Here is a 27,287-nt window from a genome sequence, read left to right on the forward strand (position 1 = left end):
GAAAGTAATCTCCAACTAGTGAAGAACTTCTTTAGCGAGTTTTACAAGAGACACGGTAAAGTATTTCAGCTGAACGTTTGGAGACACAAAGCGTCTGGATGCTGTGTGTGAGTAAAGCTGGAAAGGGAAGAATTCTCAATGAAAATTGGGCATCTGGAACTTTATAACTTGTTAGGTCAAAAGAATATTATATATATACACACACACACACACACACACACACACACAACTATGAATCCTGATAAACTGCTGTTAAATAAAAAAAATAAATCAATAGTTCATTAACATAAATTAGTAAATTATATAAAAAGTACACAAATACATTTTAAGAATAGTATTTATATATTTATAAATGAATTATTATATGAATTTATTAATATTTATTACTTTTTTGTGATAATTTATCAGTAATAACAATAATAATAGCATTTGATAAGATTTACAGTTTGTCATGAAAAATGAGTTTTTAACCTTTTTTCTTTTGTTTTACTTTATTATCTACTATTCATTTCATTATCCATTAGTGTGTTCACTTTAATTTCATTACAATCATCAAACATGTTAGATTTATGAAACAACTTTTATACTCAGTGCATTATGGGTAATGCTCTAGCAATTCAATCATATGGGTCTCCGAGGAGGAGGAATAGACATCAGGACTAACATAGAAGTGCGTAATAAAAGTCTACAGCGTAAAGAGAGTATAAGGATTGTGTGTGTGTGTGTGAATTCTGTATACACGTGCTACAAAATGATTCTGAATCTCTGTTCCTAAACCACACTGTAGTATTTGTACACGTTTAATGAAGTAGAAGTGCTCCCTCTGCTGGCCAAAACCAGTATTTCTCCTCTAACAATGAACCCATAAACACCTTCTAGCTCTTAAATAAATAAATAAATAAATAAATAGACCCCAACAAGTTGAAAGCATGAATTCCTTTTAATCACAGTGAAGTAAAAACAAAACAAGAGATGTATATTTACAGTCTTGATCCTCGGTCAAAATACGTACAGATAAAATACAATGACAATATGAACCTCGGAAACTCGTTCACACTCAAATGAACCCCAAGGTTTAAGAACAACCGAAAACAAACAATGTCAAGAAAGAGGTCCCAAGAAATGCATAAACAGAAATTCGGATCCGTCACACATCCTGATACTCAGAACCACATCATGGTTGACATGAACGTTAGATGACGTAATTCACCAACTGAGCAACAACTTATCACAAAATTTGATATGTAACTATATCTTACTTTTAAGTGAGGAAATCATTGCATTTTTTTTTTTTTTACCAATTTACCTTTAAAAGAAAAGGAGAAAATACTGTTTGCTAATAAATAAGGTTTTAAAGTAAAGCTACAGAACGTGTGGCCAAACATTGTGGAATTGTTAGTAAGAAAATCACCACAGAATAAACAGTACCTTGTTCCCAAGTAGCCACAGCCCCGCCTACTCTTTTTCTATTGGCTAATACCTCCAAGCTTCACGTGTCCTATGCAGTTAAAAATGTGAAGATGCCATGAAACTTTAAGAATTAGAGCGATGAAGAATGTAAACGCACCGCTAACTCAGCATGTACGATTCTAATGTTAGCTGGCTCTATAGCGTTAAGTTTTTCAGAGAAGCTAAGTAGAACGCGGGCGTGACTTCCAGCACTGGCGAATATCTGTTCACTGGCCTTATTTAAAAACTTGACTGACAAACACACACACACACACCCACTTTCACTGTTCACTTCATCTTTAGTTTTAACAAATAAAAAAGATAAAGTGTAATTTCTAGAATAAGACACTTAAATAAAACAGCATAAAACACTGCTCCTGGTCATTAAACCATAAAAAAAACAACTTCCTGCTTGTATAATATAATTTTCATATCATATAATTAGCATGATATTAGCTAGCTTAAAAAATAGTGACCCCCAGCTATATTTAGCTATGCACTGTTTGCTAATTATTATATTTTAGTTGCCTTTTTAACAGTTAGCTATTGATCTTAGCCGCAAAATATAACCAGTCTAATTGTACCCCGATATCACCGTCAGCTGTCTGTCTATAATTACAATATATAATAATTAGCCTATTTTAACTAGCTTCTAGCTAATTAGTTCTGGGTTCCGAGTCGAGTAACACACACACACACACACATAAAGTAATAACTTTGCTAGCAGTAGTTAGCTGTAGCTGAGGTACTATTAATAACAGGTAGATGAATTTAACCTGGATGGCTAATGTAGCTCACAATCGATTGATGCTAATCAGTACACTGAGTTAGCAAAAAGATTCCAAAGGCTAGTGTGATGTGACGGGAGATGATTCAGGTGTGTGTGGGCCTGTATGATGTAAGACATGTACTCAATGTGTTTACTGAGGTAAAAGTAATAATAAAAATAAAAAAAAAAGTGTCCACACAGAAGAAGATAAAAAGAACTCTCCCTTCATCATACTCGGTCAGTTTCCATCGCTGCTCCATCTAAACTCTGGAGGTTCCTGACCCGCTCGAGGACCCAGTTGATGTCGGGTCGCTCCTGAGGGTTCGTCACCATGATGGAGCTCAGGAGCGTCTGGAGTCCTTCAGAGTAGCTGGTACAGAGACAGCGGTGCTAAATCAGGCGGGTTAGCGTGATGGAGGTGGAGATCATGGACTAGCATCAGGATTATAATAACGAGCTGGTTATAATCTTTACTGGTGACAGAACAGGGTTTTTATACAAGTTAAATAAATGCACCTTTTCACTGCTAATGCTAATATAAAATGATATCCTGACAGGATCTGAGGAACATTCATCATTTTTACTGCTGATGCTCACCAACGTTGGATGAAACCTGACAGAATTCAAATGAATTCATTTTGCTTGAAGAGAGAATCAATCTTCACTGCAACACTAACTAGGGGTAGAAAAGAGCCTTTCATGTGTTTGTAATCTTTTAATGCTAGCTCGCTAACGACAGGGTTTCTGAGAAGATTCACAATGTAAAATCTGTTACAACAAATTGACATAAAAACTAATGCTAGCTTTTGAATGCAATGCTAACTAGCCAAGTGAACCTGACTTGGTTTAAAAATAAAGATACGACCTGGTTGGACCTGGAAACCTCATTTCTTACACCATCTTTTTGCTACTGATGCTGAAGGTTGCAAGGGACGGGATTTCTGACCTGCATGACTGTGGAATGGCGACCGGGTTTTGGACGGCGAGAGCGACGCTGTCTCCTTTCTGAAACACCAAGTCGTACGGTCCTTCCAGCATCATCATGCAGTATAGTACACACCCTAGTGACTAGACACACACACACACACACACACACACACACACACACACACACACACACACACACACACACACACACACACACACACACACACACACACGATGTTATTTCCATAAAAATCATTCTAATTTTAAAGGACAGAAAGAGAGAGGGGTTTTTCCTTTTAGAAGTTATGTGTAATAATGTGATGGGGAAAAGCCTTTGTTGGTAATCTAGGGTTAAAATCACACCTGAGCAATGCTCCATACAGGAGGAACTGGTTGCACGCATTTCTCAGGTGTGATTTTGGCCCATTCTTCTACACAAACAGTCGTCAAATCTTAAAGGTTCTGTGGCCTCTATTATGAACTCTGATCTTTAGTTCTTTCCATAGATCTTTAATGGGATTTAAAGTAGGTGATTGTCTGGACCATTCTAGCAGCTTTCCTCAGCTGTGTGTTTGGGATCGTCGTCTTGCTGAAATCTTCACCCTCGTTTCATCATCATCCTGGTAGATGGCAGCAGATTTTTGATCAAGAATGTCTCGGTGGATGTTTTCCTTCAATTATATGAAGTCTGCCAGTACCGTATGCTGAAAAACGCCATGATGTTCTCACCTCCAAACTTCACTGTTGGTCTGGTGTTCTTGGGGTGATGTGCAGTGCCATTTGTCCTCCAAACATGGTGTGTATTATGGCATCTGATGACTTTAATTTTGGTTTGCAAAACGCAGCAGTGGACTCTTGCGTGGTGAGCGTGCACACAGGACACGGAGGTTCAGTGCGTTTCTTACTGTTTTCTTTGAAAAAAATTGCTGATTTCACTTCTTTCTGAAGCTCTCCACAAGTGGTCCTGCAACAGTAAGGTTGTGAAGAGAGAGCTCTTTGTTTTTACCCATCATGAGATGTTTTTTGTGCGACACCTTCATACAGGCCATCAGTTGAGACTGAAGCAGCTGATATTAATGTGCACTGACACGGGGCAGGACTGCGTTACAATTACCAACATCTGGTAAAATTTTCATATCAATAACACCTTTAGAAATATATTTACTGAGAAAAACAGTGACATGTTCAATACTTATTTTACTCTCTGTGTGTATAGACATACATATACCCTAAACATAATTTACACAAAATAAAACAAGAACTAGTAGCCATTCACTGGGGCGTCAGCTTGATCGCTCCAGGTAATAATCTCGCATGATGTAGGTTTCTCACCCAAATATCCGTCTTTTCATCAATGATGCAGTGGCTCTCCACGTTAAAAAGCTCAGGTGCTCTGTAGGAGATGGTGCATCTCTGAGCTGCCCAGTCCTGGCCAGAAAACCAAACAGAGCGATCATGAAAATGAGAATAAACAACACCCTTACAATCAATCAGCAGCCAAAAACTCTACCCACCTGCACGGTCATGGCCTCTCTGGAACCCTTCACTTCGATCCGGGCTTTGTTCATGGAACCGAGGTCCATCAGCACGGGCTTGTCGTTCTCCTCCAGCAGCACGTTGGTGGGCTTCAAGTCTCTGATCATCACATTCAAAACAGGGACAGCAAATTAATCTGCTTTCACACATGCAAATGAGCAAAACATTTGTTATCTACATTTCCTTTTTCGCAAATTCTAGGAGGCGGGGCCTGAGGGGGCGTGTTCTAAAATGTGACTATTGAAAGGTCCCTGCTGTAAACTCACAGTATGCAACATGGCTGCCTTCATGATGTCACACACGGCATTCATCTGAGATCTTACTCATGTTGACAGGTTACAGTCTGAAAATTCCATTTAACCAACTGCTCTGGCTGTGGTCTCTTCTACAGCAGACGTGTTTACGAGTTAGCAGCCTGGTTAGCAAACTCCCGGTGTAGGACATCGTATACATTTGTTAGGAAAATTTTAACCGAATTAATAACGCTAGTAAATTGAGATAAAATGCTGAGCTACTGTTGAATTGCAAACACAGGGTAACAGTTAGCAGTCAGTTATGATGACTGGCAATGCGGGATTACAGCATGAGGGATTCGTGCACTGGGTACAGTAGTCTGGATTATAGTTCCAGATTGCAGTATGCTTAATTACAGTTCTGGATTACAGAATGCTGGATTACAGAATGCTGGATTAGCCTTGTAGTTGTAGCCACCTGTGTGCATATCCCTTGTCGTGGATGGCCTTTAGACCTTCACAGATGCCACGGAAAATGTGCAGGATCTGGCTTTCTGGCATGGAGCTACCTTTATCCCTCAGCTTTTCCAGGACAGACCACAGACTTCCTTTCTGCAACACAAAAACAAACAAAAATCAAACCCTCATATCGTGTGAAGTAAACATGTTAGACCCTCACCGCCCATCCACCCACCCCAACCCCCCGTGCGGAGCACCCTCGCCCCCCCGTCCCGTGATTCTCTGATCACATGTTTTTCCGTTACTGATCTATTTGAGGAAGGCGTGGCGTACACTGATGTACGGCAGGAGGAGCCAGGCCTCGCTCTTTCCTCCACGCTCCATGACAGCGTGGCCCGTCAGACTCAGGATGTTGGGGTGGTTGAACATCCGGTGCATCTCCACCTCCGTCTGCGCCTCTTTCCGTCCCTCTCGGTCATGACACAGGATTCGCTTCAGGGCGTAGAAACGGCCGTCCTGAGCTCCTTCAACCAGATCGACGTAGCTAAAACCGCTGAAGGAGGAGAACAACGGAGAAACGCGAGAAAACATGAGAAACAAACAAAAAAAAAACTCCATACAATCTTCAAACGCATGAAATCAAGTCTTACCCCTCGTCGAGTTTCTGGATGAAGTAGTATCTCTTGTTGTCGATGGTGATGGAACTGCGAGAGCAGATACACAAGGCGTGTCCCATCCTCGACCTAGCATTGCTCAGTCATCCAGAAGAACTGCCACCAACACACACACACACACACACACGATTTTTTTTATCTCCGGTGATCAAATTCTGAAGTAAACAATCAGAAGGCATGGAGAGATGATCTTACAGTGACCATGGTCACCCTTGCAGACCTCGTTTAAACGTCATAAGATAGATTAGCATGCCCTGGAGAATAGATGCCTGGAATATTTAGTCATGAAGTTAGTTAGAAGCTGCTCAAAGAGCGTGTGGGGACCAGAATTTTCCTTTCAGAAAAAAAAAATAAATAAATTTGGTAACGACTTAAATATTTACGAGTCTGAACTCCAGCTTCAGGTTGCAGTTAGAGAGAGAAGAGAGAAGAGTCTGTAGAACGTCAGACTGACATTAAAACTTAATGTTAATTAAACTTTTATTTATTTATCACTGTTAAATCACCAGCTGAATCACTTCATGCTAATTCTAAGTGTGTGCTGGGAATTTTCCTGACGGTTGCTTCATTATATAGATCACTGACTAAAACGCTCAGTCATGAACTTTGTGTTTAAAATAACTGCAACACAATCACAGCGAGCGAGTCTGGGGTTTATATTAATGTATACTGAAGCTGCAGAAAAGAAATACATCATTATGTGACTTCAAATATCAAATATTAAAAATATCTTCATTCCTTCACTCCCTCGATATGTGGAATCGTCAGGATTTTCTAGAGAAATTCTTGAAGCTGGACATAAAACACTAAAGAATCCAGATCGCTAAACTGTCATAAAAACGGTCACGAGGGCAGGAAGTGGCGGCGATCTCGCACTACAAATCGTATTTCCAGTAAGGAGCGAGCAGCCACCGTGACGCTGCACTAACTCTAGTTCCCTTTTTGTTGTTTTTAGAACTCTGGCATTGTTGTGCATGTTTTCAAGTTGAATCATTTCACACAGTAAAGGGATTGCATTGGGTAAACCTGTGCACCGCAGCGAAAGTCCCGTCCCGAAACCGTTACATCCCTATAAAATACACATGAACATAATTGTTTAAGCGCAATGGTCTACATAATGGAAATACTTTCTGGAAAAACACAACCAAACGCGTAGTAGAGTTCAAACAGAGTTCCCTAAAGTCCGCCATCTTCTTCCTCACGCTTTTATCAGTAGTTCAATCTCAGCTGTACTTTTTATTCCAAGAATAATAGAACCATGTTTTTAAATGCACAATAAAATATAACATGGTTGGGTTTTTATTATTATATATTATATACATCTACAATATATAATAGTTTGTGGAAACCCAACCATAAGGTTGATATGCGTCTCTATTCACTCTTATAAATGTGCTCCACTCTTCAGGGAAGATGTTTCACTAGATTTTGTGGAGATGTAGGTGAGTTGCGTGAGGAGGCCTGGACTGCAGTCGGGGTGAAAAGATGATCTCAGAGGTGTTCAATAGGGTTAGAGTTTGGATCTATAGCAGGAGATCTTTCACACACTTCTAAGCCATGGAAAGCAGATCTTCATGAAGCTGGAACGGGTTTTGGGTCTCATAGTTACAGTGAAGGGTAAAAGTTCATGCTTTAGCATCTGAGGGTGTCCCAATACTTTTGCTCACAGAGGATCCTTATTAATAAGAGTCAGGTTTGTACACGTGATCAAAGTGCACTACTTTACACGCAGCTGTTGTATAGTGATTACATTAATCATCATAACCTGAATTTACTGATGAACTCGTAATATTTATTCTTTTTATTCTTCCTGAAACATTTTCACCTCCATTTCTCCCAAACACTGCACTGAGACCTGAATATCAGCAACAAACCGCTATAACTGTCCATTTCCCTGTCAATTATTTATTTACTTTACAACACAATGCTCAACACTACTGCTAATAATCAGTTGTTTATATATAATACTATAAAAGTACTAAAACGCAAACGTAAATACAACATAAAAATTACCTTTTATTTTTGTTTAAAGCTTCCGACCTCTTTGGCTGTCTCGCCACTTCCGCATCCACTACAGGGACGCACTTCCGGGTTATTACGTCCCGTGACGTTTAGCGCATGCGTATTAACCACGCTTTTGGGCCAGCCCGTTATTCTAAGACGCCATGCAATCTGTTCCCCCCACCACAATTTCGACATAATGAAAGTGCGGTTTTCTCGTGACCACGACTGATTCTTTTCATGATCTCGACATAAACATCGTTTCCTAGTGATCAATACTTAGTTTTTTTCTGTGTATTCGGCATAAGAGCATGTTCTAGAGCAGCACCAGGGATAATTAACCATAACTATTTGTGCACGTGGACCCCTGATCACGTGAAAACAGTGTTTGTTTCGTCGAGATCACGTGAAAATTAAGTCCTGATCACAATAAAACAAGAAAGAAAATTTTTTTTAATGCAGGGCCACTTAGGACTTTTGTAGGTTTACCCCCATGTCCTCAGAGGAAATGTGTTGTGAATAAAAATGAGATGTGAAGGTGAAAACCCTGCCATTAGGGGGGCACAAGCCAGTGCACTCTTAGTGCCGGTCCCAAGCCCGGGTAAATGGGGAGGGTTGCGTTAGGAAGGGCATCCAGCGTAAAACATGTGCCAAATCAAATATGCGGATCACAAATGAGAATTTCATACCGGATCGGTCGAGGCCCGGGTTAACAACGACCGCCACAGGTATCGTTAGCCGACAGGGTACCGGTGGAAAATGGGCTACTGTTGGCCGAAGGAGGAGAAGGAGAGGAGGAAGACGTCTACAGAGACGGCAGGAAAAGGAGCAGTGTAGGAGAGTAGAGGTTCGGGTTGGTACTTTAAATGTTGGTACTATGACGGGTAAAGGGAGAGAGGTAGCTGATATGATGGAGAGGAGAAAGGTAGATATGCTGTGTGTTCAGGAGACCAAGTGAAAAGGGATTAAGGCCAGGAACTTTGGAGGTGGGTTTAAACTGTTTTATCATGGTGTGGATGGAAAGAGAAATGGTGTAGGGGTGATTCTGAAGGAAGCGTACAGTAAGAGTGTAGTGGAGGTGAAGAGAGTTTCTGATAGGGTGATGATCGTGAAGGTGGAGGTTGAAGGGATGATGATAAATGTCATCAGTGCCTATGCTCCACAAGTTGGCTGTGAGATGGAGGAGAAGGAAAGATTCTGGAGTGAATTAGATGAAGTGGTAGATGGTGTACCTAGGAAAGAACGATTGGTGATTGGGGCAGACTTTAATAGGCATGTAGGTGAAGGGAACAGAGGTGATGAGGTGATGGGTAGGTATGGTTTCAAGGAGAGGAATGTGGAAGGGCAGATGGTGGTAGATTTTGCTAAAAGGATGGAAATGGCAGTGGTGAACACGTATTTTAAAAAAGAAGGAGGATCATAGGGTGACGTATAAGAGTGGAGGAAGGTGCACACAGGTGGATTATGTTCTGTGTTGGAGATGCAACCTGAAGGAGCTTGGAGACTGTAAGGTGTTGGCGGAGGACAGTGTAGCTAGACAGCATCGGATGGTGGTCTGTAGGATGGTTTTGGAGGCGAAGAAGAAGAGGAGGAAAGTAAGGATTGAAAGAAGAATAAGATGGTGGAAACTGAAGGAGGAAGAGTGTAGTGTGAGGTTCAGGGAAGAGGTCAGACAGGGGCTTGGTGGTGGTGAAGAGGTGCCGGATAATTGGGCAACTACTGCAGGAGTGATGAGGGAGGCAGCTAGAAAAGTACTTGGTGTGACATCTGGAAATAGAAAGCAAGACAAGGAGACGTGGTGGTGGAATGAGGAAGTGCAGGAGAGCATTAGGGGAAAGAGGTTGGCAAAACAGAAGTGGGATCGACAGAGTGATGAGAAAAGTAGGCAGGAGTACAAGGAGATGCGGCAGCAGGTAAAAAGGGATGTGGCGAAAGCCAAGGAAAAGGCATATGAGGAACTGTATAAGAGGTTGGACACTAAGGAAGGAGAAAAGGATTTATACCGATTGGCCAAGCAGAGGGACCGAGCTGGGAAGGATGTACTGCAAGTTAGAGCAATAAAGGATGAAGAGGGAAATGTGTTGACTAATGAGGAGAGTGTGTTGAAAAGATGGAGGGAGTATTTTGAGCAGCTGATGAATGAGGAAAATCAGAGAGAGAGAAGGTTGGAGGATGTGGAGTTGGTGAAGCAGGATGTAGATAGGATTAGTAAGGAGGAAGTGAGAGCAGCGATTAAGAGGATGAAGAATGGAAAGTTGGTTGGACCAGATGACATACCAGTAGAAGCGTGGAGATGTTTAGGAGAGATGGCAGTGGAGTTTTTAACCAGATTGTTTAACAGGATTCTGGAAGGGGAGAGGATGCCTGAGGAATGGAGAAGGAGTGTGCTGGTACCGATCTTTAAACATAGGGGAGATGTGCAGACCTGCAGTAACTACAGGGAAATTAAGTTGATCAGTCACACCATGAAGTTATGGGAAAGAGTAGTGGAAGCCAGGCTGAGAGAAGAGGTGACCATCTGTGAGCAACAGTATGGTTTCATGCCAAGGAAGAGCACCACAGATGCCTTATTTGCTTTGAGGATGTTGATGGAGAAGTATAGAGAAGGACAGAAGGAGCTGCATTGTGTATTTGTGGATTTAGAGAAAGCGTACGACAGGGTGCCGAGAGAGGAGTTGTGGTATTGTATGAGGAAGTCAGGTGTGTCAGAGAAGTATGTGAGGGTGGTGCAGGACATGTATGAGGACAGTGTGACGGCAGTGAAGTGTGCAGTAGGTACGACAGACTGGTTCAGGGTGAAGGTTGGACTGCATCAAGGATCGGCCCTGAGCCCTTTCCTGTTTGCAGTGGTGATGGACAGGTTGACGGACAAGGTCAGACAGGAGTCTCCCTGGACTATGATGTTTGCAGATGATATTGTGATTTGTGGTGAGAGTAGAGAGCAGGTTGAGAAGAGCCTGGAGAGGTGGAGATATGCGCTGGAGAGAAGGGGAATGAAAGTCAGTAGGAGTAAGACAGAGTACATGTGTGTGAATGAGAGGGAGGGCAGTGGAGTGATGCGGTTGCAGGGAGAAGAGGTGAAGAAGGTGGAGGAGTTCAGGTACCTGGGGTCAACAGTGCAAAGTAATGGAGAGTGTGTTAGAGAAGTAAAGAAAAGAGTGCAGGCAGGGTGGAGAAGAGTGACAGGAGTGATTTGTGATAGTAGGGTATCTGCAAGAATGAAAGGGAAAGTTTATAGGACTGTGGTGAGACCTGCGATGTTGTATGGATTAGAGACAGTGGCATTGAGTAAAAGACAGGAGATGGAGCTGGAGGTAGCAGAGCTGAAGATGTTGAGGTTTTCGTTGGGAGTGACGAGGATGGACAAGATTAGAAATGAGTTTATTAGAGGGACAGCACATGTAGGATGTTTTGGTGACAAGGTGAGGGAGGCGAGATTGAGATGGTTTGGACATGTGCAGAGAAGGGACATGAATTATATTGGTAGAAAAATGCTGAAGATGGAGCCACCAGGTAGGAGGAAAAGAGGAAGGCCAAGGAGGAGGTTCATGGATGTGGTGAGGGAAGACAGGTAGTTGGTGTGAAAGAGGCAGATGTAGAGGACAGGGTGGTATGGAGACGGATGATCCGCTGTGGCGACCCCTAATGGGAGCAGCCGAAAGAAGAAGAAGATAGAGCTGATATTTATCTTCTGGAAAGGAGATTCTCGTAGTTTCCTCTGAACAGAGACAATAATGCACAACCTTCTCATTGGAATTCATAGTCAAGAACTCAGATGATGATGGTCTCATGTTTCAAGTTTAACAAACACCAATAAAGCACTTATCTTTAAAATACCATTTACATCATTAATTACATTTAGCTGGTTCTCTGGTCACTCATGAAGCACTACCAAGGAGGCATTCATGACCTGGAAAGGTCTTAATGAAGGTGGATCACAGTGTTATACACCTTGGAGGACATCCCAGTCGATCCTTTATTGGTTTATGCAGAATTATTTCGACCAGACAACCTTAGACTTTGTAAATGAATACTTATCTTTATATTTGTCAAATTTTTACATTCATAATTATAAATTCAAAAATGTATTATGAACAAATACTAAGATTTAAATAAGTTATATTTGTTTAGATTGTGACAATGCTGATTAATAGGATCATTTGCACCACTAGCAAAACATGTGACACAAGCTAGAATAATGCTATCCAATGTTATCAGATCTATCAGTAATTGAAAATGGTAGCAAAATATTATGGAGAAAAAAAATAGAAATATAAGTGCAATTTGAGTTTATGATCTATTTTGAGAGACTCTTGGGACACAGTGTGTGTTTCCATACCAAACTGAAAACATGTACAAAAGAGCCAAAAGATTATTTTACAGCTTTATTTTTATTCCATACTTTTGACACTTCTGGTAAGAAGAAAAACAAATGACCAAATGAGAAACAACATTTCCTAGCTGTATATATATATATATATATATATATATATATATATTTATATATATTTTTTATTTATTTAATGAAGATACCACAAGATTGCGCATTGTGCTTTCTTCGGTATAGATGGCAAGACGTTTCCGGAGGTGCCTCACATTTTAGTATTCTTCTCCTTCTTCCTCGTCCTCGAAAGAGTCGATCCCAACCTCTTCGTAGTCCTTCTCCAAGGCAGCCATGTCTTCTCTGGCTTCAGAGAACTCACCCTCTTCCATGCCTTCACCAACATACCAGTGCACGAAGGCCCGCTTGGCGTACATCAAGTCAAACTTGTGGTCCAGGCGAGCCCAGGCCTCAGCGATTGCCGTAGTGTTGCTCAGCATGCACACAGCCCTTTGGACTTTGGCCAAGTCGCCTCCGGGCACCACAGTGGGTGGTTGGTAGTTGATTCCCACCTTGAATCCAGTGGGACACCAGTCCACAAACTGGATGCTTCTCTTGGTCTTGATAGCCGCAATGGCCACGTTCACATCTTTGGGCACCACATCACCACGGTACAGAAGGCAACAAGCCATGTATTTGCCATGCCTTGGGTCACATTTAACCATTTGATTGCATGGCTCAAAGCAAGAATTGGTGATCTCAGCCACGGAGAGCTGCTCATGGTAAGCTTTCTCAGCAGATATGACTGGCGCATAAGTAGCAAGAGGGAAGTGGATTCTGGGATATGGTACCAGGTTGGTCTGGAACTCCGTCAAATCAACATTCAAAGCACCATCGAAGCGCAGAGAAGCGGTAATAGAGGACACGATCTGGCTTATGAGCCGGTTGAGATTGGTGTATGACGGGCGCTCGATATCCAGGTTCCTGCGGCAAATGTCATAGATGGCCTCATTGTCCACCATGAAGGCACAGTCAGAGTGCTCGAGAGTGGTGTGGGTGGTCAAGATGGAGTTGTATGGCTCCACTACAGCCGTGGACACCTGTGGTGCTGGGTAGATGGCAAACTCCAGCTTGGATTTTTTGCCAAAATCTACAGAGAGACGCTCCATCAGGAGGGAAGTGAAGCCAGAGCCAGTGCCTCCTCCAAAGCTGTGGAAGACCAGGAAGCCCTGAAGACCTGTACACTGGTCAGCCTGTAGAGAAGAAATTTCTAGATGTAATACTGATGCTAGGCTAGGAGATTCTCAGAAATGAATACAATCAGAAATGTATAATAAACAAAGCCACTTGGATGAGATGTCCAGTTGTCTCAACTTACTCTCATTAAAAGATTCCATCATGACTAAAGATAAATCTTTTGTTTCATATTATCTAAGCTCTTAACAGTCTCACCAGTTTGCGGATGCGATCAAGGACAGAGTCGATGATCTCCTTGCCAATTGTGTAATGACCACGGGCGTAGTTATTAGCGGCATCCTCTTTGCCAGAGATCATCTGCTCTGGGTGGAAGAGCTGGCGGTAGGTACCAGTACGGACCTCATCTGAAACAAGAAAATAGGATTTAATAAGATTTGACATATTTTATAGATTCTGACTAACATATGCAGAGATACACTATATGGACAAAAGTATTGAGACACCTGACCTTTCCCACCATATGTGGTTCTTCTCCAAACTGTTACCACAAAGCTGGAGGCACACAATTGTACAGGACATCTTTAGATGCGGTATCTTTAGCTCCATGCAGATCTGCTTTACATGGTTTGTAGAGCTCTAAACTTACTGAACAACTTTGGGATGAATTTGAACGCTGACTGCACCCGTACCTGCCTTTACTGACACCCTCGTGACAAACGAACACAAATATCCATAAGCACACTTCAAAATCTAGTGGAACATCTTCCCAGAAGAATGGAGGGAATTAGAACAAATTGCGACTAAATGTGGAATGCGATGCTCAAAAAAAAAAAAAAAAAAAATCACATACGAAACTTATGACCAGATGATCCAATACTTTTGGTAATATAGTGTATTATATGAGCTAGGTGTGGAACCAACCCCAGCCATTAGGGAGGCACAAGCCAGTGCACTCTTAGTGCCGGTCCCAAGCCCGGATAAATGGGGAGAGTTGCGTTAGGAAGGGCATCCAGCGTAAAAACATGTGCCAAATCGAACATGCGGATCACGAATACGGATGATCCGCTGTGGCGACCCCTAACGGGAGAAGCCAAAAGAAAGAAAGGAATATGAGGTAGGTGTGTTGCTGACTAAGGATTTACATAGTTGAATCAGAATAATCAAGTTTTGCCTATTGTCAAATGATGCGCGCGTGTGTGTGTGTGTAGGGCATGGTTCGACGACGACTACGATGACACCAGGTAGTGGTAAAAAGATTCCTTATAAAATTGTAAAACCACAATGTACAGATCATCACACAAACACATAGAAGGAACTGTGGAAAACATTTTAGATCAATTAACCTAAAAAAAAAAAAAAGAAATGCAGGGAGGATTTGCATTTCAAAGGGGTTAGGGGTTTGGATTTATTCATTACAGTTAAAAATATATTTATTATACTCTTTTTTCACATTTTTATTTATAGCATTATCATAATAGGCTGTATAATAATTTTTTGGGAGAAAACCAGTAGTTCTATGTAAAATCATTAAAAAACATTGAGCACCCCTACGTAACTAAAATGGCACGAGCCTCGATTTATAGCGTTTTTATATACGAAGATTCCACTGTGAGATCGAAGCGTTGAATCTTTTATTATTTGGGGTCATTCCTACTATGAGGATGAACTTATTTTACATTTTTTGTTTGTATGTGCTTTTAAATGTTCAGACAGACAGACAGATCTGTTGATTTTCCAGTCCAACATAACATCATTTACCAATGACAGTTGGCTCCAGGTCCACAAAGATGGCACGGGGAACATATTTGCCAGCTCCAGTATCACTGAAGAAGGTGGTGAAGGAGTCATCATGGCCACCAACAGGCTTCTGGCTTGGCATCTGACCATCAGGCTGGATGCCATGCTCCAAACAGTACAGCTCCCAGCAGGTGTTTCCCATTTGAACACCAGCCTGGCCAACGTGGACGGATATGCACTCACGCTAAGAGGCAAGAAAAAAAAAACAAAAACACCAATAGGTTAATATGATGATTAGCACGATATTAGCAAATCTGGATTACATTAGAATATTCTGAGGTCTTGTCATTGTATCTCTCCATTTTGGTAAAATAGGTATACAATATAACAATACAATACAATAAAGAAACTGTTGTAGAACAACAACAAGAAAAAACACAGGATTTCCTAAATAAAATAAAAATGACACACGGATTCATGAAAGTCTATAGAAACCTATCGATACATTGCGCCACAGAGACGTACAACAGCATAGTCTCTTTATGCAAATTTGACTACATGCTTACACACACACACACACACCCCTATTTGGATTGGCATCTGTGATTCTAACTTCTTTTTTTTATATTTACCATTTTAGCCATCAGGTGGCAGAGACAAGTCATTCTAGTCTCTCTGAGAGTTTCTCTATAACATTTGACTGACGTATGCAGGTGACTAATCCGTTTAACACATATGCAAACACACACACACACACACACACACACACACACACTTTCCAGCCGGGTTGCACAACCACCAGCCACTATAAAGCCGGTGAATTCCACACAAGCTTGTTATGGGTCGCTATGAAAATAGAGGCGTCGGAACAGTCATTGATCCAAGAAGCTAAACGTGTTTAAGCATAAAGAGAACGAAGAAGCCCCTCCAGTTTGGTTCCTTTGACAAGCCTAAAAGGTCTAAAAACGTTAAACATTTGTGTCTCAGCAGGTTTGAGTGAGACGTGAAGCCTCCGCCCTTCCATTGAATCTTCAACATGCCCTTGAGAAAAAAGGAGCGAGCAGGAGAAAGGGTGCGAGCTGAAAAAAAACAAAACAAACGGACGACATCTAAATCTAAAGAGACGTCCATGGAGTGTGGATATGATACTAATAAAATACTGTGATGAAGGTTTCATATTGAGACTGTAGTATTATAAGAATGTCCGTGTACATGAATGAATATGGATCATCTTGAGAGATTTGGGTTTCTATTAGGTTCTACCAAACATCCTGGACTTTTAATGGGAATTTTCAGTGCTATAAATGGAGTAGCAAATAAATTTACTGCAAGAGATGTGCTTTAAACTTGGAATCTCTCTCAAACACGTGTGCATACATGCAGACATTTGTCAGACATAACATCATGTCACACCTAAAAAAAAAAAAAACAAATTCAAAATGCCCAGTAAAGATTCCGAATCTGGGACGGTGCTCCGGAGAGCCGTCCCACTTTAGCGACTTTCCCGAAACAGTGCCTATGTTAGTCTCTGAGTCAGCTTCTCATCTTGTTGGGGGTTATCCTCTATTTTTACCCCCCTGCCCCCTGCAGTTCCGTGTTTCTCTGGAAGGTCAATAGTCAGGCGCATGGGAGTGGCCTAGTTTGGTCAGGAAGCTATTTATGGCATGCTAGGATGAGCCACTTTCTCCTTTATACTAACTTCCCTATTGCTAAGCTTTCGTGAGCATCAACATTTTACCCAGTGTTACCCAATATTGCTTTCGTAGGTATTTCATAATACTGTCATGGCGAGCATTAAAGTCCGGCACTTGTTCTATTCGTTGATTGCATCATGTCTTGACTTGGTTTTGCCCACAGCAGCATTTGTACGAGCTCAAGATGTGGATTATTTTCTTGATTTAAAAAATTAGGTAAAAGAAAAAAAAAAAAATAATATTTTTTGGTGTATAAAATGTCTCCTTCTGGCTTACACTGGATGGTGGAACAGCTAACCTTTAATGACAAAATGTAATCTAGAACCATGAAACAGTCTTCAGTTTGTCCCTCTTTAGGGAAGCTTTAAGGATTGCTGTGTAATGCCCACTGAAGAACCTAAAAAAAAGTCCATCAAAGAACCCTTGAGTGAAACCTATTTCCAACATACTTCCAAAGTTGATGTTTTCTAACCCATGGCAGCTCTTGAGAACGAGAACCTTCAACATGTACACAAATTCCAAACAAATAATCCCAGCTATGTAGACTGTATTGCCGTCTGTGTAAAGAACGATTGAATCATCATCCCTTCTATTGATTCAGGATGAGGTTCATGTTAAACTTCTTGGCACATCCCCTAACACAAAACATGTAAGAAAACTGTAGTACTTATTGAACCAGACTGATTTTACCAGCTAAGAACTGGCTCCAGATCCCAATTAAGCACCAGCACCTCAATAAAGCCTTTAAGACCTTAGTGCACGATTTGCGGAAATAAACGCAAGGTTAAAAATGTAAAATTCAAGGTCAAAGGACTAAGTTCTAGTTATATATATTGGTCAATATGGGTCGAGTTTGTCAGACTTTATTGACACTAAACACTGGCTGTAGTAAATTATTAACAGGTTTTAAGTTACATTTGATTGTCCGTTTTTCGATTGTCTTTTTTTTTTTTTTTTTTTAAACACAAGTGCACTACATAAAGGGAACGAATATTGACTCCAGTCCAGTACCTTACCTATGCATTTCATGCTGTTTTGATCTTTAATCAGTTTCAAATCATGAAAACAGCAAAGTCTTGATGATGTGATTGCAGAATATCATGTAATATGTAGACATTCAGCAGGTCAAACAGTGACCACTGGCTCACAACTACATTCAGAATAATGATGCTAATAGGTAGCTGATCAAGTTAAAGCATACAAAGCTTCAAAATACTTGCTGAGGTGAGGGTTCTGCAGGAGCACAAGGCCAAAGTTCTCCTACAAGATACAGTAATCCCCTGGTTTATTGCAGTGGTTACGTTCCAAAACCGCCCGCGATAAACAGACCCCACCCAAAAATGTTTTTTCTTTATTGATCAAGCAGTAAATCATCTTCCCACACACTTTAAACACACAGAAAACATTTGCAAGGATACAGTTATTATATTTTTTATTGATAATTATTACTTTAACATTAAACTCCATAAAAACAATTCCAATGTTTTGGTCCATCGTGCTCTCCGAGGGAAACCGGGAAAATTAGCCTAACTAATGAGTTATGTGGCAAAGGCAAATCCGCGATAAAGCGGTGGCACGAGAGTCGAACAGCGCTAAAGAGGGGGATTACCGCACCAAGCCCAAGCGCTCCAGTACTGCGTGCCGCAATGTTTAAATTATATGACAATTACACAACTACAGAGAAAATTCACCAACAAATGGATGGATAACAAAGATATGACTGGTTTAGTACATTATTATTATTATTATTATTAAATTATTATTTATCTTATGGAATTTGGACCTCGCAAAAAGGTTACGCCCTGGTCACGGCCCCACCTCCTAAAGTCTATGAGACTGACCAGGACAAAACTAAATTTACTAAAGATGAATGAAGGTAGTGTATGTGTAAGGGTGTGTAGGTGTGTATGCTTATCAGTTATTTGCACTGTCATTCATTTATTAGGCAAACAAACGATGCAGCTGCTGGGGCGAGGTGGTAGGAAACAAATGACATCTGGCTTGAAAAAAGCTCTGAAAAAGTGTGTTACAGCTTTAAAAAGGTCACCCATCTGAAGCTGGACATCTGAGAGCATTCGAATTTGAGTTTCCTTGCCCCCAGAATGGTGAAAAAGCTGTAAAAATCACTTGAAGAACGGCTGGCCAGTAAGCAGTTAAACAGGAAGTGGTAAAGCTAACAAACACGCCCGCTAATTACACAACTCAGACCCTAAAAAGCTTAACAGACAGTCGAACGAAAGACTAGGTCATTTCTGACCGCACTAACAATACATGGCCTGATGCTCCGTCACTTTGGATGATTTTCAGGTTTTGCACTGTATGTCCAAAGAGAAACATTTGGGATTTCTTGTTTAAGGTCAGTGCATTAATAAAGTATAGCTTCAGCATTAATGACGTCAGTAAGAAGCTATCTCTGATCTACTGTACTAAATTGGTTGTGTTAGAATGAATGGGTGAGAGTCATGCAAAAAAATAAATAAATAAAAAATTTTTATTGACCACCATTGTAAAATGTCCAATTGTTGACCCACTTGGAAAAACACCCAGCTAAAAAACAAATCGAGATGAACCACCTAAAAACAGACAACTACTGAAAATGGCTCGTCATTAACCACCACGCAAACAAGCAGTCTGAGACCCACCACTGATCCTGACTGAAACAAAAAACCCATTGATCACCAACCACCACTGAGCACCAAAAAAACCCCCCAGACATTCACTGATCATGACTAAAAACCAGAAGCCGCTGATCACTACTGAAAACCAGCCAATTGCTGACCACCACAAACTCTATAAACCAGTCACTGATCACCACTAAAACACACCCAACCACTGACTAATAGAACCTCCGAGAAGCGACCGAGAGCTGATCCCGCCTAAAATATGCAAATATTATTTAAATTTGAAATCCAGCCAATCGCTGACGCCTATAAGAAAAAAACCGCGGATCCTGACTTTGAAAAGTGAAAAACAACCAATCAATTTTTAAATTTCATTTTTTTTATTTGTAAATAACCAGAAATTGCTCGTGGTCACCTCTGATCATCAGTCTTTACTACAAACAACAACAAACTGCTGATTATCAGTAAAGCAGGACGTTCTGTGAAAAATGTCGCACAGCCTGTAAAAACAACAAGTCATCCTTCCCCATTCAATGCGGCACGGCGCATGCGCGAGAATGCGCACGCATGCGCACACCCCTCCCCGGGAGTAGCAGAACGTTATTAATGCGTAATAATGGTTATGTGATCGAGAGACATAAATCCACCAAGATTTCATTGTTCCTTCATATATTAAATTGTATAATCGGTTAATAAAAGGTCATATGGCTTGTGGCGTTTAATGCATTTATTTGAGTTAATTCTTTAATATTCGCATCTCACGCGTCTGCTGACATTAAGATCATTTTTATTTCTAATCACAATGAATTAAAAAAAATGTGTAAAATTTTGTACTCACCATTTTTGCTCTTGTGTTCTCTCACTATGTACCTGCAATGGGGTAAAGGAGTGAGACGCGAACATGTGCCTCTGACGCACACGCTGCCTTTTATACGCGTGCACGCGCGCGCACACACACGCGCGCGCGCACACACACACACACGAAAAGGAGGAGGAGCCAGCAACGCCTTAAAAAATAAAACACAATTCACAATAAAAACACGTGAAATAAACCAAATAAATGGTCAAAGAATATAGAATATAATAATTAATATATTTATAATTATTTTATATTTATATTCAGGATTATTAAAAAAGAATGAACTGATATCATGACCCAATGATTCCGTTCTCAAGCATCATCATGGAATGAGTCAGTGATCATTTGAATTTGATTCATTTTCCATAATAAAATAATAAAATAATAAATAACATTTCCTTAATAAAATTGAGCGTAATTAAATCGGTTCATTCTTATAAGATCATATATATATCATCATATAAAACCATCATTGTTTCGTTTTTTTTGTATTTGTTTGCTTTTTATATATTTGTATTTTTTTTTTTTTTTTTTTTACAAAACAATCAGTGATTTAAAAATATATTTAACACTTTAAAACTACACACAAACACGCATTTTGTTGTTTTTAGGATAATATGGAAAAAAATAACTATAAAATATTTACGTCATTAAGGGTTTGAACATAGATATAAATATTCACAGGAAAGAAACCCAGATGTTTGTTTAATTCCTTTTGAATGTGATAGTATGCATATGAAAGGAATAGTTTTGCATAATAATAATAATAATAATAATAATAATTATTATTATTATTATTATTATAATGGAAATATGAAAGAAAACATGCAAATACAAAGTATTAATTTACTTAATGACTCTTTTTTGGAGTTCAATTGATTTAAAGTACTTATTTAAAGACTATAATTTATAGTGTAGAAACCTCTTAGTATTGCATTATGGAAGAGATCTGAAGTCTGACAGCACGTGTGCCACCAACAACCTGTCCCTCAACACCTCAAAGACTAAAGAGCTCATCCTGGACTTTCAGAAATCCAACAGCAGGAGACGTTTTCCAGTCAACATCAATGGAACTGAGGTAGAGCGAGTCTCCAGCTTTAAGTTCCTGGGGGTTCACATCTCTGAGAATCTGTCCACACCACCACCTATACTTCTTAAGAAAGCTCATCTGTCCCCAGAGATTTGAACGAGTTTCTGCTGCTGCATCATCGAGAGCATCCTGACCAACTCCATCACTGTATGGTACGGAGGCTCCAACGTTTTTGCAAGATCTGAAGAAGAAGAACATCTATCTGTACTTCTCAAAGATCACCAAACATCTCTACACTGTTATAGCCTTTATATTTATTTACTGTACATATGCTTACATATATATCACACGCTGTAAATATGCTACTTATTTATCTGCACTATTGCTACTTTTTGCACTTCTGGTAGATGCCAAACTGCGTTTTGTTGCTGTACCTGTACTATGCAATGACAAAGTTGTGTCTTTATTATAGTGTAGTGTTTGTGTAAGGCACAAACAATTCGTTTTTCCACCCTATACATGTACTAAATATTCAGCTAGAGTAAGAAATAGCCCTCTGTTCCCACCAGACAACAATCTGTGCCCTACATATAATAAATAAAACCTTCTCTAGTGCTTTTATTATACATGCTACATGATCCACAACACTGATACAGGAAACGAGTCAGTATCCTGTGCTTGCATGACTTTACTGCCCTCTAGTGACGATCTCTTCCTATTACAGTCTGTTTAAAATGATATGTTGGGTTTTACGCAAAAGCATTATCTGACTACACGAGGCCACAAAATGCTGATGATATATCGTTCACTCATCAATTTATTACTCATATATCATCAGTATAAAGATCTAAGAATGATAAAAAATTTCATTGTGACCAATTTATATTTATTGTAAACACTAGAAGCAGGATACATGAAGGACAATTCTCAACAAAAGAACACTTCAGCGATACTAAGGAAACGAGAATGATCATTTTCACATCCACTGTTATTTTGAGTCACACAACCTCACAGTTCCTCCGTAAACCCTAAAGCCAGCGTATAGAGGCTGAGTGAATTTGGTGTGGACCCTGTGGAGGAACCTCATCGTTTCAGAGAGGCTGTAAAAGGACAGCATTCCTGCATTGTAATCCAGATACACGGCTATCCTGGAGGACGAAGGAAGTCCGAGCTCGGTTTTAACGTCGTCGTGATAGAAAGAAATCGAAGAAGGAGAACACCACAGACTCCATGACTGACTGTTTAGTCCAAATCGGCAGTCTTTGCCCCCTCCGTTCCTCTTGATCTTCTTGTAGGACACCGAGATGTGCACATCACCGCTCCACTCCACCTCCCAGTGGCAGCGTCCACACACACTCTCTTTGCACAACACCTGCCAACAGGAGTCAAATCTGTCCAGATGTTTGGAGTACAGATGTTTTCTTCTAGAGCACGTCTCACTTTTCTCGTTGAAGGTCACCACTCGGTTCTTCTCAGACAGACAGAGGTCATGATGTGCTGTTTCGGGATCCAGAGTCAGATAACAGAAATCTAAAACACAAAAACCAAACAGTTCAGTTGAAATCAATGTGCATTTCCTGAGATTGTAAATGACGTCAATGGCAGTGGTTTTTCAGCACGGACAGCTCCTTTACCATGCGGAGGAATTTTGTTGAATTCCTCCTCACAGAATTCCTTGAATAGTTTTTTTAGATCCGAGAGAGATTTCCTTAATCCATCAAATGAGAGATGTTGGACAGTTTGTGAAGAGATGCAGAGAGACTCCCATCCTGAAGAGACACTGAGAGACTGGAAATTCTACAGAGAAAAAAACAGAATGGGGTGAAATAAAGCTGAATTATTAAGCAAGTGGTGGTTTAATTGTTAAGGGTCTCAGTTACTGATAAGAAGGTTGGGGGTTCAAGTCCCAAACATTGCAAATGAAGAAGAATTATTTGCATTGGTAGTGAGCTAAAGATTGGAGACAATGTGGGAAACATTACATTAGGAGCAACAAAACAAACATCAGTACAATAAAAACCATCTCAAAGTCCGAGAAGATCCCATTCTTCGTGAGCTCCATTTTAGGATTCTGCTTCATTAAGCTGAATATTGAATCATAAAACTAACAAGTGCATATAAGTTTGGAGATTTGGGGGATATTCTGCTCTTCAGTACAACCCTAGTGGAGCTTCAGAAATAGACTGATCAGTAAAGATCTATAGGATATGGTCAGGGTGGATATGGATGGAACATGAAAACAGACTGTTATCAGGGACCCTTCCAAAGACCGACTTTTACTGGACTTCAGATGGCAAAAGAAATTGCAGCAGCCCAGTAAAAATGTAGAGAAGGAGATGATAGAGTGCAGAAAGACATTAAATAAGTGGTCAATAATATGACAATCTATGAATAAGAAGGTGAAGAGCAGTAAAAATTAATCGTATCATCTAATGGAGTCTAGTAGAATGCCATTTACAAAGCTGCATCAATAGAACTTCAATCAAAATACCAATTTCAGGTTACGAGTTTGGTACCAGAAAAGTTAGAGACTGATGGTGTAACTGGTGTTATTCTGACCACAGCTGCGATTTCATCATGGACAGCAAGTTAGAACAAAGTGCAAACGTGAATTTCGGCAAAAAACTGGACAAATCTGCAACAGAGACGTTTGACATGAAATACGTTTGAATGTTACCTGGAGGAATTGCAAGTTATCATGTGTGTGTGAAAGCTGCTCCAGCTCATTGACTCTCCTCTGAAGGACAGTGATCTCCTGCTCCAGTTGCTTCAGGAGTTTTTCTGCTTGATTCAGTTCTGCTTGCTCCTGAGCTCTGATCAGCTCAATCACCTCCATGCGCTTTTCCTCTACAGAACTGATCATCTCGGTAAAGATCTTCTCGCTGTCCTCTACTGCTGTCCTAGCACGGGACTGTTAGGAAACACACACACACACTGCATTCACAGATTCCACAAATCGTCTCAGCAACACAGTGTGTGTTGTCTATTGACTCTGGATGTTCATGATGTGTGTGTTTCTAGGTGTGGTTCTTTCTCGGCTCACAGCTCACCTTAATCATGTACACAGTCTGTTTCAGCTCCTGCATCTTCTTCTGCTTCTGTTGGATTCTCTGATGGGATTTCTTCTGCTCCTCTTTTAGCTCATTCTGGAAACAAATCATTTATATTCAGTTGGTTACTGAAGTAGTTGGAAACTAAATGGTTGAAGTTCATTCTTTAGTGTGATTAAAAGACATTGGTTCTTCAGCCTGTGCTTGCTGGTGGATCTCTGTAACATTTCATATTCTCACTTAAATATTTAGACGTAATCGCAGCACACAGTTGTTCAGGGGTCCCAAGTTCTGCCCAAGAGCGGCCTCTAGAGGTGAATCACTGTTGTCACGTGTGTTTGTTTTATGTGAGACTGCACGCTGCACAAAGAGCGCTATATTCTATTAGTTATAATTTAATAATTATATAATTATATTTATAAATATATTCATATTTATTCCTTTAACACATTTTCATGATTTAGTACTTCTTTTTGTAATGAGGTTCAGTATAATTTTACATGGAGTGTTTGTTTTTTTTACCCAGTATACATTTTAAAAGCTTTCTGTTTATTATTATTATTATTGTTGTTGATTGAAATGTTTTGATTTCAATAGCAATGAATATAAAGACATGTCAATATGATGATAATAATACTCTTTTGATAGGCGATATATCTCTTGAAAAGTTTGTCTGTTCGGTGCAGAACAAAATAATAAACTGATCCAGCATTAGGAAGCATCTTCTTTCTGCTTCTCCCATTAGATGGCGCCACAGCGGATCATCCGTCTCCATACCCCCCTGTCCTCTACATCTGCCTCTTTCACACCAACTACCTGCATGTCTTCCTATACCACATCCATAAACCTCCTCCTTGGTCTTCCTCTTTTCCTCCTTCCTGGTGGCTCCATCCTCAGCATTCTCCTACTGATATACCCCATGTCCCTCCTCTGCACATGTCCAAACCATCTCAATCTCGCCTCCCTCACCTTGTCTCCAAAACGTCCTACATGCGCCGTCCCTCTAATAAACTCGTTTCTAAAGCATGATAAGGAAAAAGGAAAAATTATGTGGCCCTCGCAGAAAAAAGTGGTTAAAGTTCTGGGTTACTGATTAGAAGGTTGTGGATTAAAGCCTCGGTTTTGTCACTCTTTGAGCCCTTGAGCAAAGTTCTTAACCCTCTGTGCTCCAGGGGTGCTGTATCATGTCTGACCGTAGCTTCCTAACATTACTGGGTATAAAGTATACAAAAGCACCACCACTTTCCCAGCACTAACTGTATAGATCTGCTACAGGATCACTTCTGCACCACTCTGAGGCAGCAGCATTCCTAACAGCACTATGAACATGCTAAAGACATGCTCAGCAGCGGCTTAAAAGCCCTAGACTACATTCCATTCCTATAAATGATCACCTGTTATTTTCATCTCAGAGATGGCTGACATGAATGGAGCCCTTCTCACCACAATCTTGATCATCTCAATTTTTGATTCACAACACAAATAATTAAGGCAGTTGATTTGAGATAAGAAATATAATTCAGCTAAAATCATTTTGAGACATTTCGTTCTCACCTGTTTCTCAGTTCTCTCTGTTGAAAGTGACACGGCTTTGTGACCATTGTGATCCTCCAACATGCACAAAGAACAAATACACCTCTGGTCAGTACGGCAGTAGATCTCGATCAGTTTTCCGTGTTGAGAGCAGATCTTCTCTTGAAGTTTCAACGAAGCTTCGATTAAGGTGTGCTTTTTAAAAGCAGGTCTTTCAAGATGAGGTTTAAGATGATCTTCACAAAAGGAGGCCAGACACATCAGACAGGACTTTAAAGCCTTGTGCTTTCTCTCAGTGCAGAAATCACACTCCACATCTCCATCTTCAGCGCAACAAACAGAATCTTGGATTTCATTCGATTTGATTTTCTCCACCACTTTAACCAGCATGTTGTTTCTGCGTAGAGAAGGCCTCGGAGTGAAAATGTCTCTGCACTGAGGACAGCTGTAGACGCCCTTCTGATCCTCTTTATCCCAGAAACAATTAATACACACCTTACAATAACTGTGACCACACTGGGTAGTCACCGGGTCCTTCAGGAGTTCAAGACACAAAGGACAACTGAATTGATCCCTTGAAAACCGTTCTACAATATCAGCCTCTGCCATTTTCTTGTGCTCACACACTGAGACCGTGAGAGTGTCACTCAGAGATCAGCCTGAATTTCTCTGAAATCAGAAGATGTGGCTTCCTGGTTTCATTTGTGAAGGTGAGGGTATGAAGAGAAAGACTGAGGGTAAGCGAGAGAAAGCGAAAACAGGAAACCCTGCTCTACATACAAAAAAGCTTCTGCTGGTAACATGTTCGTGAACATGGTTTTAGATGTTGCAGATTTATTTTTAAGAAATAACATATTTGCAGTGTATGTATTTACATAATTCTAGCACCATTACTCTGACAAATAACATGCAAAAAAACAGAATACTGCAAGGTGTTTCTTATATTATATATATATATATATATATATATATATATATATATATATATATATATATAAAACATTTAAATTAGTACATCAAAAATACCTTTGATGATTGGTTGTAAATAAAATATAGTTTATTTTAATCAGTTTGGTCATATAATATGCTTTTTATACTCAATATTTCTACATTTGGAACTCAATAACTAAATACTGTATGGTTGTAGGGTGTGATTTTGTAAGTACAAACTAATGATTTCCTGTTGCACTGATGGGA

At 40.3% G+C, this 27,287-nt stretch overlaps 3 protein-coding genes across 5 annotated transcripts; all 3 read right to left on the minus strand.

Annotated features, from left to right (window-relative positions):
- Positions 1-921: 921 nt before the first annotated feature.
- On the minus strand, positions 922-8,151 carry stk16 (serine/threonine kinase 16). Of its 2 annotated transcripts, none has more exons than XM_083521856.1 (8): positions 8,061-8,151; positions 6,024-6,143; positions 5,707-5,926; positions 5,393-5,526; positions 4,660-4,780; positions 4,478-4,573; positions 3,165-3,286; positions 922-2,588 (listed from the first exon to the last, which is right to left on the minus strand). In XM_083521856.1, the coding sequence occupies exons 2-8, from the start codon at positions 6,107-6,109 to the stop codon at positions 2,447-2,449; spliced, it is 921 nt and encodes a 306-aa protein (XP_083377982.1). In that variant the 5' UTR covers positions 6,110-6,143; positions 8,061-8,151; the 3' UTR covers positions 922-2,446. The 2 variants fall into 2 exon arrangements, with proteins under 2 accessions (XP_083377982.1, XP_083377983.1); XM_083521857.1 differs by having other exon boundaries at positions 922-2,608; positions 8,061-8,145.
- Positions 8,152-12,420: 4,269 nt separating this feature from the next.
- On the minus strand, positions 12,421-20,600 carry tuba8l2 (tubulin, alpha 8 like 2). Of its 2 annotated transcripts, none has more exons than XM_083521926.1 (4): positions 20,457-20,600; positions 15,325-15,547; positions 13,822-13,970; positions 12,421-13,622 (listed from the first exon to the last, which is right to left on the minus strand). In XM_083521926.1, exons 1-4 carry the CDS (start codon positions 20,457-20,459, stop codon positions 12,648-12,650), a joined length of 1,350 nt encoding a protein of 449 aa, XP_083378052.1. In that variant the 5' UTR covers positions 20,460-20,600; the 3' UTR covers positions 12,421-12,647. The 2 variants fall into 2 exon arrangements, with proteins under 2 accessions (XP_083378052.1, XP_083378053.1); XM_083521927.1 differs by lacking the exon at positions 20,457-20,600 and adding an exon at positions 16,035-17,875 and having other exon boundaries at positions 15,325-15,887.
- Positions 20,601-21,157: 557 nt separating this feature from the next.
- Positions 21,158-26,874, minus strand: LOC310715493 (E3 ubiquitin/ISG15 ligase TRIM25-like). Its single transcript, XM_083521947.1, has 5 exons — positions 26,112-26,874; positions 24,558-24,653; positions 24,185-24,418; positions 23,142-23,304; positions 21,158-23,037 (listed from the first exon to the last, which is right to left on the minus strand). The coding sequence occupies exons 1-5, from the start codon at positions 26,697-26,699 to the stop codon at positions 22,496-22,498; spliced, it is 1,623 nt and encodes a 540-aa protein (XP_083378073.1). The 5' UTR covers positions 26,700-26,874; the 3' UTR covers positions 21,158-22,495.
- Between the last annotated feature and the right edge of the window lie 413 nt (positions 26,875-27,287).

This window comes from Silurus aristotelis (assembly GCF_946808225.1).
Source record: "Silurus aristotelis genome assembly, chromosome: 20".
NCBI lineage: Eukaryota > Metazoa > Chordata > Actinopteri > Siluriformes > Siluridae > Silurus > Silurus aristotelis.